Source organism: Podarcis melisellensis, assembly GCF_964234715.1.
Source record: "Podarcis melisellensis genome assembly, chromosome: 13".
Taxonomy (NCBI): domain Eukaryota; kingdom Metazoa; phylum Chordata; class Lepidosauria; order Squamata; family Lacertidae; genus Podarcis; species Podarcis melisellensis.
In genome coordinates this window covers 41,891,494-41,907,601 of record NC_138545.1, presented here as the reverse complement: position 1 = coordinate 41,907,601, position 16,108 = coordinate 41,891,494, and the positions used below count along the sequence as shown (strand labels likewise).

The 16,108-nt window shown below is 47.8% G+C and overlaps 1 protein-coding gene across 5 annotated transcripts in view; it reads right to left on the bottom strand.

Annotated features, from left to right (window-relative positions):
• Positions 1-16,108, bottom strand: part of ADAM11 (ADAM metallopeptidase domain 11) — a gene marked incomplete at its 3' end in the record, with an annotated part of 80,109 nt that overhangs the window by 23,820 nt on the left and 40,181 nt on the right. For all 5 annotated transcript variants that reach the window (XR_014162169.1, XM_081883967.1, XM_081883969.1 and 2 more), the window contains 9 exons: positions 11,671-11,738; positions 10,434-10,508; positions 8,542-8,613; positions 8,017-8,183; positions 6,156-6,240; positions 4,966-5,056; positions 3,493-3,544; positions 3,271-3,370; positions 942-1,013 (listed from right to left, as the gene is read on the bottom strand). Coding sequence is in view for 4 of the 5 variants with exons in the window: in XM_081883967.1 (XP_081740093.1) it covers positions 942-1,013; positions 3,271-3,370; positions 3,493-3,544; positions 4,966-5,056; positions 6,156-6,240; positions 8,017-8,183; positions 8,542-8,613; positions 10,434-10,508; positions 11,671-11,738 (782 nt within the window). The remainder of the gene's footprint in view (positions 1-941; positions 1,014-3,270; positions 3,371-3,492; positions 3,545-4,965; positions 5,057-6,155; positions 6,241-8,016; positions 8,184-8,541; positions 8,614-10,433; positions 10,509-11,670; positions 11,739-16,108) is intronic.

The window sequence follows — 16,108 nt, the reverse complement described above, 5'->3', positions numbered from 1 at the left end:
AATAGCCAGCTGTTAATTTTGGATCAGAGCTGGAACAAACCCTGTCTAACAATGGGTGCCTTGAATTCTGAACTGTGCCCTTTGTGCTGAGACCGGAGACTGCCAGGATCCTCCAAGGCTTTCACTGAGAGAATTTTCCCATGTGTCCCAGTCTCCACCTCAGTGCTTTAGTGATGCAGGAGGGACACGGGTGGCGCTGTGGGTTAAACCACAGAGCCTAGGACTTGCCGATAAGAAGGTCGGCGGTTCGAATCCCCGCGACAGGGTGAGCTCCCATTGCTCGGTCCCTGCTCCTGCCAACCTAGCAGTTCGAAAGTACATCAAAGTGCAAGTAGATAAATAGGTACTGCTCCGGCGGGAAGGTAAACGGCGTATCTGTGCGCTGCTCTGGTTCGCCAGAAGCGGCTTAGTCATGCTGGCCACATGACCCGGAAGCTGTACGCCGGCTGCCTCGGCCAGTAAAGCGAGATGAGCGCCGCAACCCCAGAGTCGGCCACGACTGGACCTAATGGTCAGGGGTCCCTTTACCTTTACCTTCCAGGTACAATTTCTTGCCCTTAAAGGCACAGTAACCTCAGGGTCTGGGGCCCACAAGATAAACACTGCCATTATGTGTGTTCACCTTTGCCTCGTCCGTTTTCCTAACCTCTACCACTGCTTTCTGCCCCCACTCACTATCTACCGTTCCCCCTCTATGGCAGGTAACCTTCCACAAGTCTGTGCTCTCCAGATATTTTGGACCAACTCCCATCAGCCCCAGTCAGCTGCCCATGCTGAGGCTTGCAGCAAGTTCCTGAAATACCCCAGCCTCCCGAAATAATATGAGGAGCTCCTAAGCATGCAGAAGGCAGGACTGAGTAAGAGGCCCAAGTCCAGCAATGCCATCCCCCCGTCACCCCACCTCCACCCACATGGCAGTTTCAGCCCCACATGACACTCACCGCCAGAGACCCACAGTCACATTCTTCTCCTGCCTCTACAAATCCATTACCACATTCAGGGGGATCAAGGAGCTGTAACAACGGGGGGGGGGCATAAAAGAGATTAAATCTTTAGCAGCCTCCAAGCCATCTTCTCATTTTGCATGTATACCTTGATATTCTACCCCCACCTCCTTTTTGCACTAGGCCAAAACTGACCTCCCCCATTTCACGGCCCCATTTCATGGAAATGGAGGAGGCTTGCTGTTAGAGTAGAGATGGAAGCGGCATTTTTTTGTTAAGTTATCCTTCCATAAACTAAATTTCTCCACTCTGCTGCTTGCAATGACGGAGCAATCTAGTTTACAAATTAAAAATTTAACACGGCCCAGGAAAGCCCTTCCAAAAGTATCATCAGCAGATGGCCAGGGTTCAATCTTCAAATATTTCATGAACATAAGAAGCTATGTCTACGGTGATGCTGCCGGGTTTGAACATTATAAAAGAATTAACAGGTTTCTTTCTATTGATTTCTGAAGGGAGCAAGGAGAAGAAATAAAAAAGAACCAATTTATGCCCTTCTGACCATCAGATAAATATATGTGTGTGTGTGTGTGTGTGTGTGTGTGTGAGAGAGAGAGAGAGAGAGAGAGAGAGAGCACAACTAGCCCCCAGCACATGGCTGTCTCTCCTTTCCACTTGTGCCACTTTAGTGTCCCCCCCCCCAAATAATGTTACTGAAGAGATGCCCTAGCCCAGGGATGTCCAACAGGTCGATCACGATCTACTGGTCGATCCCTGCAAGGTTTTGGTCGATCGCAGTCGATTGCTGGCCTCCTTCCGGCCCTGCCCCCTCTCCCTGCCCCGCCCTCCTTTGTTGGAGAATGGAAGACGGAGTTTACAAACCGACCCTGTTTTCCCCCCAGCAATCCTTCGGTGAGTTGCTTTTTCGCTTTGACCCCAAAATAATGTAAAAACATTGCGCGCGCGCCCCTCCCAAAGCTAAACAACTTATGCCTCCCAAACCCCCTAAAAATGGAGCTTTTCCTCTCCCTAAAAAAAGCTGAACAACTTTGACCTGAACCCCTAAAAAATGGGGGTAGATCACTGCCAGTTTTTAATTCTGTGAGTAGATCACAGTCTCTTGGAAGTTGGCCACCCCCGCCGTAGCCCAGTGTGTTTCGAGTTGGTTGTACAGTGGTACCTCTGGTTATGTACTTAATTCGTTCCGGAGGTCCATTCTTAACCTGAAACTGTTCTTAACCTGAAGCACCACTTTAGCTAATGGGGCCTCCTGCTGCTGCCACGCGATTTCTGTTCTCATCCTGAAGCAAAGTTCTTAACCCGAGGTATTATTTCTGGGTTAGCAGAGTCTATAACCTGAAGTATATGTAACCTGAAGCATATGTAACCCGAGGTACCACTGTAGTGGTTTTGCACAAGACACAGTCAAAAGAGTGTGAGGCCCACAAGAGTAATTGCTAGTATAAGCATAAATGAGTAAGACAGTGGAAGTGCGCACCCCATAAGCAACTCTGGGCCACCAATTTACTAGAAATCTGTGGTCTTTGAGGTGCACTAGCACCATATCGGACTCAAATGCTTCATTTCTATGCAAATCCATCTCATCTCTGCTGCCTCCACACGAAACTTTGCCAATGTACATATAATTCAATACAGAACTTGAGCTATGTATCCCCAAATAATTTTGGGGTCACCCCAAGTCATACACTCGCAACACCAACAGAATGTACCCCATGCCACATCCTAACATTGTGGCTGGACAATGCTTGGAGGAAGCCGAGTGTGTGGACCTATTTCACTCTGATCTCAAGTCAGTTCTATGGACACTGCCTTGGTCGCTCTGATTGATAACCCCTTGACTTCTCTGTGGCTTTTGATGGCCACAGCACCTTCTGGACCAAACCAATGCCATGGAGGTGTGAGCCTGGGGATACTGCTTTCTACTGATTCCAGAACCTGAGGAATCCCACAGTGCTGCCTCCTGTCCCCGGTGCTTTTTAACATATTCACAAACCCGCTGAGAAATATCATCAGGAGTTTTGGGACGAGGTGTCATCAATATGCGGGCGACACTCAGCTCTATCTTTCCATGCCATGTGAATCGGAAGAGGCCGTTCAGGTGTTGGACTGGTGCCTGGAGGCATTAATGGGCTGGACTGAGGCCAAAGAAAATGAAGCTGAATCCAGACAAGATGGGAGGTTTTATGTGTTCCAAGTTATCGAGTCCGGGAAGTGGCAAGGCAGCCGGTTCTGAATGGAGTTGCATTCTCTCGGAAGATTCTTTGGCTGTAGGCTATAGGTGAGCAGATGAGTGCTTTGGGTTTACCTTCAGTGGCTTGTTAAAGAGACAGCTTCCCCCACCATCAGCCAGGAATTTATTGTACTCATCAATGCTGCAGCGTGAGAACTTCCGTGGCAGGTAGAATCTGTGGGTTAGAGAAGAGAGCCATGGGCACACATTAATGAGGATGCTGTTCCTGACTGCAAAGTGAAGCACGCCTCCGACAGTTTCGCCCTTTGGTGAGCCTCATCTCTTCCCCACACTCACCCAGTGTCCTCCATAATGCAGCCCAGCCATGAGTCGGGACAGCGACAGTCACCTGCAGAGAAATGGGGTGATAAGAAAAGAAGGAGATGCCTTGTTAAGGAACTGGAGGGGTATATTCTGTGACCCCCTCTTTTCTCTGCCTATAATTTGTGTCTCCAAAGTCCCTAGCTATTTGTTCAAATGGAACCTTCTAATCCAGGGGTCAGCAAGGTTTATCTCGCCTGGGCAGGATCAGTCCTGCGAAGATCCCTCCATGGGCCAGATCGCGCGCGTGCCCGTGATTTTCGGCATCTGTGTCTGTGCAGATGTGATTTTCAGCATCAGCGCAGATGCGATTTTTGGCATTTGCGTATGCACAGACGTGATTTCCTCCACCACAGAAGCGAGTCCCCATGCAGCGCTGTGCCGGTTTAGTGCAGCACAGGAGCGGGCAGCCCAGTTTGGGGGCAGCTCGTGGGCTGGTAAAACGACATCCACAGGCCGCTTCCAGCCCACAGGCCTTAGGTTGGTGACCCCTGTTCTAATCAAAGAATCCTAGGACTATTATCCCCAGATGTCACTCATCCCATCCTCTGTCTTAGGACAATACATCCCATTAACAGCAATTCTGTCTGTATAACCTGCACTAAGAATCTCCAACAAGGCTCGATGACCGATCCTTTGCTCCAGTAGCTAACCATTGGCCAAATTTATATTTAGCGGAGCTATTTCACACAGTGCAAACTGATTTGTTTGCGTAACACCTCAGACAAATGGCAGAATGGTGCAGTTTCATTTGATCTAGCAAGCTCAGCTCTTGAGCAGCTAAGGCAAAATCAGGAGATCAGACTTGCTTTAAGAGTATGTCTCCAGTTCAGAAATCAGAGTGTGTACATATTTGCAATCTCACCCTTCTCAGAGATGCATCAGAGGCTGTCATCGCTCCCTACTGTCATGATCTGAACCCTGATCAGCAGTCAAACTCTGATGCAGAAGAGCAAGATGAACCAGCTGCATCAGGACAGCCAGTGATGCAAGCTATTGAGGTGCTGAACCCACACCTGGGCCCTGATACTAAGCTGAAGCTGTCAGTCATGAGGCCCATGAGTCACCGCCTTCAAAACTGGGACCCCCAGAAACTGCAATCCCCAGGTGAGATTCCTTGGGGCCTTGAACTCTTTGGTACCAGCCTGGCAGCACAGGGTGCTTTAAGTACCAGGGGAGAACAGATTCCATGGAGTGCTATGCTTCAGACCAGAGGGCTACCCCTTGAAGCTCTCCACTCTTCAAGAAGGGGATAGGGCATTAGATGATCAGTTGGAATAAAAAGCCTGTGGAGCTCCAGATCTGGTTAATGTAAGCTGTCTGCTCAAGACTGTCTGAAGTCGTGTAACTTCTGTCTAAATATGCTTAAAGGTCTACTGTGCCCTGTGGACTCCTGCTTACGGTCAGGTCAGGCTATCTCTCCATTCAGTCTGACACCCAGCTACTTACCTGCAGAGGTACGGTGCTTGTTCCACATCATTCCAATGTTTTGCCCCAGGGTCTGTGCTAACGTTACAGCCATTGCTCCCACGTTGCCATACTTTGGGAAGGAAAAGAAGATGACATCATGTTAGGAAGCCAAGGCTCATCTTGTGGAGCGCTGCTTTGAGCAGGTTTATCTCTGCCCCTATTGTGGCCAGTTTAAAGATCAAGTGGCCCAGGTCACTGGCCTCCCTTGGGCATTCAACTATGGGAAGATCAGCACCAGAGCCAGTCCAATAACAGCGGTTCTCAACCTGTGGGTCCCCAGATGTTGTTGGACTACAACTCCTATCATCCCTCACCACTGGTCATGCTGGCTAGGAATGATGGGAGTTGTAGTCCAACAGCATCTGGGGACCCACAGGTTGAGAAACACTGAGCTAGAGGCTGAGCAGTGCACTTCCACCAAGCCAAGGTACACAGTACCCAAGGCCAGCCAAGGTGCTTATTCTGGTACTCAAGGCAGAGAATCCCACAAACACCTCTCCTCCTTCCCTGGCAGGAAAAATAAATTAAATTAAACAAGTTAGCAATTTCCTGCCATTTCATTACACCCAGAATTGGCTGTCTCACTCTACCCAATGGTAGGGCAGGGCATAGTCAGACCTGCTTGTGATCTTTCCTATGCTAATTATTTGTGTAGTCTCATAACAGTCTATGGTGCTTTACAGACTAATGAAAGCAAACAAGACACGCCCCTTTCTCAAGGATCCCCCAATCTAAATGTAGATGAGAGGTCAAAAAAAGAAATGAGAGATAAATGTGAACAAGTGCAAGTACAAAAATCTAGTCGTTATCTGAGTGGGGGAATGGAGATGGGGAACCTGTGACCCTCTGGGTGCTGCTGGACTCCTAACTCCCACCAGCCCTGACCATGGGCCATGCTGACTGGGACTAGGTGCCCCAACAGCATCTAGAGAGCCCCGGCTTCCTCATCTCTGTGGCTAAGACTTCCCAGAAACAGAAGCTTTGAAAGCGAGAGAGAGGTAGCATCATAGAGGTGCTCAAGGAGTTCCAGAGGTAGCAGGAGAGAATTGGAGGGGAGTTTTAGGAGATATCTTGGGCAGCTGAGAGCGGTAGAGTTGGAGGAGCATGCAGCTTTAGTTCCCCACTTTCAACATCCCATAAATTCCAGGTCCAGTATCTGCCCCGCTCACCTCGTTGACACCTCCACCTCGAGTGACTGAGCAAATTCCTCCGACGTATGCCGTACCACTGCGGCTGCTTCTGAAAGTGTGTCCGCTGGAAGAAGAAGAGAAGAGGAGGGTTCACTGTACAGGAGAGGGAAAGGGTAGTCTTGACCAGTACGTCTGTGCTTCCCTCTTATTCACTTACTGCGACAGGGCTGGCTGCCCTGTGGCACTCCATATCTTGTTGGACTACAGCTCCCATAGTCTCTGACCATTGGCCATGCTAGCAGAGGCTGGGGGGAGCTGGAATCCAAGGAGATCTGGAGGGGCCACAGATTGCTCATCCCCATACTACAAGCTAGAACAGTTGCCTGGAAAAGAACTGTGAGGGGAGAGACTCCATCAGGCAAGGCCTCTTTCCACCTGCCTTGCTCTACCCTTTGCTTCTCAGTGTGTATTGTATTGTTTTATGTACTGTGGCTTGCCGTTGTTTTATTGATTATAGTTTAGATATTATTGTAACTTTTGAGTGGATTTCTGTTTAACTTTTATATGTTGATATTATTTTATACTATTCTAATGATTGTTGAATGTTACTTTTTTGATGGAGGTTGCCTACTTTAAAGTTATGTTTTATTATCACATTTTTGTATTGCATTAGATTGTTATAAAATGTACATGTTTTGTTTCTTCAGCTTGTAAACCGCCTTGAGTATTGTAAGATAGAAAGGCGGTATACAAATTAAAAATGATGATGATGAAGATGATGATATGATGGATTCAGGGCTGTAGTGGAAAAGAGGCAATCACATATGTCGGTTCGTGGTCTCTGGATATAGGAAGAGATGGGGAGAGCCATACTGGTCAAGGTATGAACACCTCCACCATCACCCTTGATCTTCCCCTTGAATCAAAAGTTCCCACCCCAGAGCACATTTAGCACCCAGAATCCAAAGTCTGCACCCATAAGCCCGTGCTTTTTATCAAGATGCACATTAAAAAGGAGATACCATTTGCACTGGAATACTGTACTTTAGATTGCAAAGACTGAAATGAAGGTTTGTCCCTGTTTTGTTTCATTATGGTCTGTCAATATATTCTAATTTTAACTGATTTAAGAACTGCTCTTTTGCCTATCATGCTAGGGGGGAAAGCTCTGCTCTAGTTTGATTTCATAGGCAACCTCTTGCAAAATGTATCCTAATTAAATTACAGAGCTTATGAGCTCTAGCATCTCACTTCTTGCTAGGTACCATTTTGCTTCACCTGCCAAGAAAGCTCAAATAATGATATCTGGGAAATCTCTAGAAAGAAATATAACTTGCAGCGTGACTTGCAGGTGGAAGTGGCTACAACACTGGAGAGTACCAGCGAAGTCCATTTGCCAGGCAACCAGAAGGTTTGCCACTTAAAGATGCCACAGACCAGTCTGACCTGAACTTGTGCCTGTATAAAAGCGTAATGGTCAGAAATCAGCAAGTGAACTTTTTCATTACGTGAAGATCAGCATTGTTACTTGTGAATAGCCTTATTCATGTATTGAAAGAACACATATGGGTATAAATTGTGGAGGAGACATGCAAAGCAGTACCATCCACAACAATTCCACCCCAACCTTCTTTGATGAGTGCATTTGGGTGAATATCGGAGTTGGAGAGAATTCTAAGCACATTCATCCTAATACCTAAAGATTCCCCCTTGGACTTTTCTGTTATGGGAGGATGGGACAGGGATGTTCAAGATTTCGTGACCACGTGGGTTCTTTGAACAAATGAATAACGTTCAGCCTACCATCAGCCTAGCATCAAAAGCAGAGCTACAGTAGCTAGAACAAGTGAAAAGCTGGCAACCCTCTTTCAAGGTAGTCAGGTTCCTATTCAAAACTCACGAGAAGAGATGTACAGCATCACTGTTCTCAGAAAGAGCATCTTGGCGGTACTTCATGAATTCGCTCAGTGTCTCCAGGGAATCTTCGTCTACCTGGATCTTGTCCCCTGATGCCCATGTCTCCATGGCAACCAACACAATTCTTGTGTTCAACTGCTCCTTATAGATCTGGGCACCAGAAATAGAAAATCAGAGGTCCTGCTTCAAGGGAAATGGGGCTTAGCCATCATATACCTGTAGCATCCTCCCCAGACATAAAGAAGCCTTTGTGGGCTATACAGACAAGCAACCCCAATGCCAAATCAAATCTAAAGCAAAGCACATTCCCTCCTTGATACTTCATATCCTCATTTTCTTTTGGGACATCATGGCATGGGGAGTAGCTCCTGTGCTTGGCAGGACCCTATAGAATCCTTTCCCATGGGGCAGAGTATCTCCTGCCTTGATAATTCTCATCTTTTGGGGAGTGGGAAGTGACCGTTATGGGTCCTTTTTGGACAGAGTTGTAATGTACCCTTGTACTCACCACATCAGCAAGGTTCACCACAGACTTCGCAAAGTTGCTGGTAAGGAGTACGGAGCGACGCAGCTGCTCAAACTGAAACAGAACATAGGAAAAAGGGACGTCACCCCATGCTAGAAGTCCCTGAAGCTGGAGCAGCCATCGGTGGTCAGGTGAGTATGTGTGGCTTCTCCTTCTACTCAACGCTTCCTTTCTGGGGGTGGGGATATCAGTTTCCTTCAATGCATAAAAGAAGCCCCAAGCAATGGCCTAGATTACTTCCACACTAGGGCCTTTGAGTGCTGCTGAATCATTGCTCTTCTGCAATCAACCACTGAATTATTTGGCAATGATTGCCCTAGTGGCCAAATCCTGGTGTTTAATCAGAAATGAGTCCTGATCACCAGAAGTGCTCTGAAGCACAAGGCCTTACACAGGCTTTTGGATCTTCTAATTCAGTTCACTGACTTGCAGGGGCTATGAAGGGTTTCAGACAGGAGTCTCCCCTAGATCCATCTAGAGATACCAGGGATTGAACCTGACCATTTTCATGCAAATATTTATAGCTGAGCAGGTCCCAGTTCCAATACTTTAGCCAATACATTGCAGCCTCTGCTCTTCCTGTTCAGCACAGTCACAGTGTTACCGATGCCTTTAATCTTAATGCCCTCAATCAGTCCGTTCCTGATCTGGGTGGGGTAAGTAAAGGTAAAGGTAAAGGTACCCCTGCCCGTACGGGCCAATCTGCCAGACTCTGGGGTTGTGCGCCCATCTCACTTAAGAGGCCAGGGGCCAGCGCTGTCCGAAGACACTTCCGGGTCACATGGCCAGCGTGACATTGCTGCTCTGGCGAGCCAGAGCCACACACGGAAACGCCGTTTACCTTCCCGCTAGAAAGTGGTCCCTATTTATCTACTTGCACCCGGGGGTTCTTTCGAACTGCTAGGTTGGCAGGCGCTGGGACCGAGCAACGGGAGTGCACCCCGCCGCGGGGATTCGAACCGAGGATGCTTTAAATAACTGTTTTCCTCTTCCACCACTAAGGCAATCAGTAGTTTACCACTCCCCAAGAAGGAACAGGAAATGACTGATCAAGAGGCTATTCATCTGTGATGTTACTGCTGCACTGAACTGGATGCAGTAGCAGGCACAGAAGCTGTCACAAGGAAGCTGCTAGTTAAAGGCACAATAGCACTGGAAAATTTGTCAATTCACACTAGACAGGCTGGCAGTGTAATTGCATTTAATACACAAATCAGGCCTGAAAAAGGTGGGAGGGCAATATTGAAAACACTGGAATGCAATGGACTGACGATGATGTAATCTGGATTCCGTGGAGAAAGAGAGTGAACAAAAAGCAGAAATGGCTGGTGCAGAGGGGCGGTGCCCTCCTGACAGTGATGGCAGCTGTCCAGGCTGACAAAAAGCTCACTTGCTAGTATGTCAGTCTGGAACACCAGTGGCAAACCCAGCTTCGCACCACAGGTGAAAAACCAGCTGCAACCTTTTGTTGAATTAAGGTCTTGTGTGAAGCTCTGATTTGCTCTAGCTATTGACTCATTTTCATTAGCTTGTAAAGTCACTGGGTTATATGGTGCTCAACACTGATCCTGCAGGAATGAATTGCAAATGCCTTTGTAGAGGAAAAAGACCTCAACAAAGGACAAACTGACCATGCCTTTTAAAAAAGAGATGGGTAATCAGGTTACAGAGTGGGACCTGCTTAAGCACTGTTTCTCCACTTGCTCAAAGAAGCAGCGTTGGCAGGTGTACCTATGGTGAGATGGCTTATTTTTCTTTCTGTGTTCTAGGGCTGCCTTCCCTATGACCCATTCTAAGAGGTCTGCAATCACAACACAGTACACCCATCTCAATTTCTTTTCCCAGGCCTGGACCCACCTCTTGGTAGCACTCACCAGCTGGTGGTCATTAACTACGATGAGTTCAATGAATTTGGTCTCGCTGTGGACGGTCCGGTGACTTCGGTGAACCTAGGTTATAATAATAATAAATTTTATTTATACCCTGCCCAAGACCGGGCTCAGGGCGGCTAACATCAGGTATAAAAACAATTGATTAAAATATAACTTAAAAACAGGATTAAAATACAACTTAAAATGCAGCCACATTTCAGTGGAAGCCCAGATCAAAAACTTTGGGGGGAGAAAACGTCAAATCTTCACCAAGGCCAACTATCCAGACCGGTCCTATGTGGACCAGAAAAAAGCCAGGGAAGTCCCCAATTAGGGGTTCCATCACAGAAGGAAAAGGAAAGAGGAGGAGGGGATCAGGCTGATTCCAAGCCAAAGGCCAGGAGGAACAACTCTGTCTTACAGGCCCTGCGGTAGGGTGGAGAAAAGAATGCAAGGTCAAGTAGGTACTACTTGGGCCTCTTAGAACTGCCTTGCTCTCCCAACCAACAGACATAGATTTTATATGCAACCCAACCCTTCCTCCCATGCCCACTCACCCCTTCTCTCAAAAATTATGTATTGAGGACACTCATAATAGGAGATCTGAATGCACTGTGCAAACGAAACACTCTCCATAGTATATTTTGGAATGCCATCATAATATTTTGCTAGATCACTCAAAGTAGGTCCCAACTGCATCTTAGCTTTTGCACAATACTTTCCACAGCTTGCTTTTCAATGGCAGCTATGCCAAAGTGACACTCACTCTTTTTTGACAGCGGTTAATGGCCATCCTAAAGGAACACAGTTTCCAAGGTAGGAGAAACAGCATTTTCCCAGATCCGTAATAATACTGGGAAAAGTATGATAGTGTTGCAACACAAGGCTATCATTGGTAGTGGTGACAGTAGAGAGGACTGTGTGCCACTGAGGACAAACCAACACAGAGATTCCACCCCCCCCCCCCAATAAATTGTGTAGAAAGAACACAGGAAGTGTCTCCCTGAATCAGATTAGTGGTTGGTCTAATCTGACACTGCCTACCCTGAGTGGCAGCAAATTTCCAGAATTTCAGGCTTTTCCCCAGCCCTCCTTGGAAATGTCAGGAACTGAACCCAGGACCTTCTGCGTGCAAAGCATGAGATCTCCCATTGGCCCACAGCTCTAAGGTGCATGGATTCCCTTGATCCCGAACCTCCTGCCCTTCCGCGGGGTCGGCTGGCCCGAGATGTAAACCTACCTGCCGCCGGCGTCGCAATTTAGGGAGCCCAGATGGAATGTAGTAGTTCAGTTCAGCAAATAAACACCCTGGGTAGGGGGCAAGAGCGGGTACACATCAGATTTTGAGGGGGAGGAAAGGGGCATGACTGGAGAGAGAGAAAGGAAACAGCTGCTTAATTCCCAAGAAGCAGGCTGCTAGGCCTCAAGCTTGCCTGGAAGTTGTCGTCCCCTCCGAATCAAGAGCATAATATTAGACCCAGGACTCTAGGACTCATTCATGAGTTATTGGTGTGCAGAGAAGGGGTGAGGAAACTTTTCCAGTCCAAATATCACATTACCTTGTGGGGTGCCATTGAGGCTCCCAGCCTGTGGGTGGGTGGGTGAGTGGGTGTGTACCCAAATGCACATGGGGAAGGTGCCAAACTGGGTCTTTGACCCGGGTGAAATAAAGCCTCGTTTCGCCCCTGGGTAATCTTCCAAGAGCCACATACTAATGGTCAATGGTATCCACACCTCCTCCTGAGCAAGCAAGTGGCATTATCACAGTTCAATGATACATTCCAGCCAGGCAAAAGCACAATGAGTTTGTGGCCTGTGGGGGTAGCTCAAAGGCAGGGGCAAAACTAGGCTTTATTTCACCTAGCAAAAAGACCCAGTTTGGTACCCCCCCACACACACACATTTGCGTACACACAGGCTGGGAGCCTCAATGGTGCCCCTCTGGAGGCTTCACAATGTAGGGAAACAGTTAGGATCACCCCAAAAACCCTAAAACTGTTCATGAATCCCCCCCCCCAGCCAGGCCTCGCCTCAAACATTAAAACTGCATTTCCTCTAAGAAAAAAGGCATTAGCTAAGCATCAGAAACATTTCGCTCTGCTGTAACAAAGGTAGCTGAATAGAACAATGCTTTCTTCATTTCTCAGGCCTTGTTAACCAGATTGCAACTTTTCCTTCCGGGTACTGTGCCACTAGAGCAAGAGAAAAGTAACACATCTTTGGACAGGCTGAACCACTCTCATTCCCCTTTCCTGGAAAGGGTGCCAAGAGTCCCAAGAGTCCCAAGACAGCTTTCTGTTCATGCTCAGAGGAACTCATGGGCAGGACTCCTGAGGAAGGAGAAAGGGGGAGGGAACTCTGTGCACACGACTGTGAACCGGTGCATGCTTTTTGTGACTTATCACACTTGCTCCTTCTACCAGTTCATGGATGGTAGAAATAAAAGCCTTTTCTCCAAAACTATTCCTTGAGTGTCTGTTGACTCCCACTTCCCTCTCCCAGGCGCAATATTTTTCCCACCCGAGGACAAAGCCTCATAAGGCTACAACCCGAGGCAAAAATCCTGGCTAGCCCCCCACCCCACCCCAAGCCTTGGACGTAAGTGTGCTTTTAACCCTGTCTTCAAAATTACATCTTTCAACCAGCATGTGCTCCATGCTGCTATTTATAAAGAAAGCCTGATGTGCTCAATGGTTGTGCTTCCATGCAGTGAGGATAGCCATATGTGCAGCAGTCCCAACAGCGCAGAGCCCCTACAACACAGGCAGGAGTGCACATGTTAGGCTCTGTTTGCAGATGACTCTATGCAACAGGTAGTTCTTGAAAGGTGACAACACAGTGTCACGGGTTAGGCTAAACCTATGACCCTACTCCATACTTTTCACACACCTTACACACAAGTGAATCAACCCTTTGACACCACTTTAACTGGTATGGCTTCCCCGGAAGAGTTCTGGGACATGCCTTGGAAGGAAGAAACCATCTGATCTGTTGCCACCCAGAAGCCATGCTATCATGCAATCCAGCCTTACAAGGGCTCCCATGGCATACTGGGAGTAAATACAAAAGAAGCATGGTAGTTGAGCTAAGAAGGAGGAAAGGCGACTGGTTAAGAGTCGGCAAAAACCTTTGTTTTAGAAATCTGATTTTGGAATCTTTGCAATGTGGCTGAGATTTCCAGAGAGGGGTCCTGCCAGGAGGGCCTAAGCTTGAATCACTCTTTATTGATGACTCTGACCGTTCGATTTGCAAAAACAAGGAGTGGCAGATGGGCAGGCAAAATAATATAGACAGGGCATCCTAAGAGTACAAATACCGTTGGACATACAGTATAGGATTATTGCAAGTACAGAACCATTCTTCTGGTACCTGCCTTTAAAGAATCCTGGCATAAACTGCTCAAGGAAAGAGCAGTCTGAGGAAGACGCCGCTCGAGGAAGAAGCCTTTAGAAGCTGACATCTCAGGCATCTGTTGAAGTGGACTCTTGCCTCCCCAAGCTTATGCCATAATGAATTGGTTGGTTTTTAAGGCGCAAGAAGACTCCCTGGTGTGTCTGTTGCAAGCGACTAAACACAGCTTTCCCTCTGGAAATTGTTTTAAGTGGAGCTGTCTCTTTACCAACTGTTCAAGAGCACGCTGCAAGTTCGGAGCCTGAAGCAGTTTTTAGGCTCCAGATTGTGCTCTCAAGCACGCTGCAGATTGGCTGACCTACTACTCGGAGGGTAAGAGCATCTATAGGCTATTGAACCACCATCTGGATTGCTGCAGCTGCTCACGCCAGGCCACGTCCCCCCCCCCAAAGAATTAAAATTATGAGAGGTGAGGGCTGGCGAGACAGACCTTCTGCCCTTGGCAGACTGACTGGCACTATAATAGGGGCGGGAGGAGGGGTTGTAGAGCTTCACAATTCTAACCATTTCATTACATGTAACTTAAGCTTCCAATAAGCTTCATTTTTTATTCTAATTTTTACAACTCCATTAATGAACTTTTCACATGCAGTGCATTAAGTTGCAGTAGCTTTTGGTGCATCCAGTACATCCAGTCCTTCAGCTGGCAGACTTATAAATTAACTCACAGGATCAGGCCTATTTCAGAACACTGAATTCTGTTCAGTGACAAAAAAGAGAACTGAACTCGTTGCGCTTGGAAGCCAGAGATCGCACCAACACTCTGTTTTTGGCTTTTCACCTATAAAATGACAACACTGCATCCTGTTGATCTCTGGAGGGGATAGGGAATTCCCTGGAATACCCTTACAGAAGCGACACAGGTGGTGCTGTGGTCTAAACCACTGAGCCTCTTGGGCTTGCCGACCAGAAGGTCGGTGGTTCGAATCCCTGCAATGGGGTGAGCTCCCGCTGGTCTGTCCCAGCTCCTAGCAGTTCAAAAGCACGCCCCCCCAAAAGTGCAAGTAGATAAATAGGTACCATTGTGGCTGGAAGGTAAATGGCATTTCCATGCGCTGCTCTAATTTCAGTGTTCTGTTGTGCCAGAAGTGGCTTAGTCCTGCTGGCCACATGACCCGGAAAAGCTGTCTGCCAACAAACAGCGGCTCTCTCGGCCTGTAAAGTGAGATCAGTGCCGCAACCCCAGTGTCATCTACGACTGGACTTAACTGTCAGGTGTCCTTTACCCTTACAGAGCTATCCAAATGATAGGAATTCTGCCTTTCTGTGGGCAAAATCTGACGGCGCAAAACCAGCTGCATCCAAACTCTGCCAGCAGAAAGCACCTGAGCCCAGTGGAGGCTACAACACCAGTCTATGGTGCCCATAGTGTTGCTGCCAACAACCACTCCTAACACTCTGCCCACCAGGCAATCCGCCGACACATGTGCATAGCAAGCGCAGCCAAGCATGACTCTGTAAACAAAAGCACGTGCTCACACCAGCATCCCAAGCACATGGCAACTGCAATTGCCACCCACACGATCCTGTACACACACCACAGCCATGCCAACAAACCCCAGCGATGCATGTGCACAGGGCAATGCCTGGTCTGTTGCCTTCAATCTGCAGATCCCAGGACAAAAGTGGTGGCTGACTGTGGCTGATAATTGACACAGAGGGACGTGACTCCCCATTTTCCAGTAAGCAGAGATGATCCCATCATATGGCTTGGACCCCTCCCGCACAGCATGACTGGGCTACCATGCAAGGCTGAAAGACCCAGGTGGGCGGGGGTGGGTGCCAAGGCCAGTGTCTTTGATGGTGTGGACATTTCCTGCAGCATCATTTGCAGTCTGGCATTATAGGTTTGGCACCTGATAGGTTTGCCAGGTGTCTATGGTACCAGAATACTCGTGAGGGCGTATGTATCTTCAGCCTCTCAGGCCCAGCAGTTTCCAAGTATGGTGAGGTGCTGATAAGCATTTGCTAGTAATGCATGGACTCCCAGCCCCCTGAAGAGAACTATAGTTCTCAAAGGCAATAGTAGTTTAAATCTGTATTCTAGACATGCCCCAAAATTACAGGGTGTGTTATAGATCCTGCAATTATATCTTAAGAATTACCGAAAGTACATTCCAAACCAGGAAAAAGGATAGTAATCCAGGACCGTTGTTTATTCCAGCAGTAAAAGTTCTTCTCTTCTGTACTATCTGCACTGCTTACTCACTGTGGAGCAAATGACTCCTGTTCACCTTTTTTGTCTGCACTTATTAAGATGAAGTACT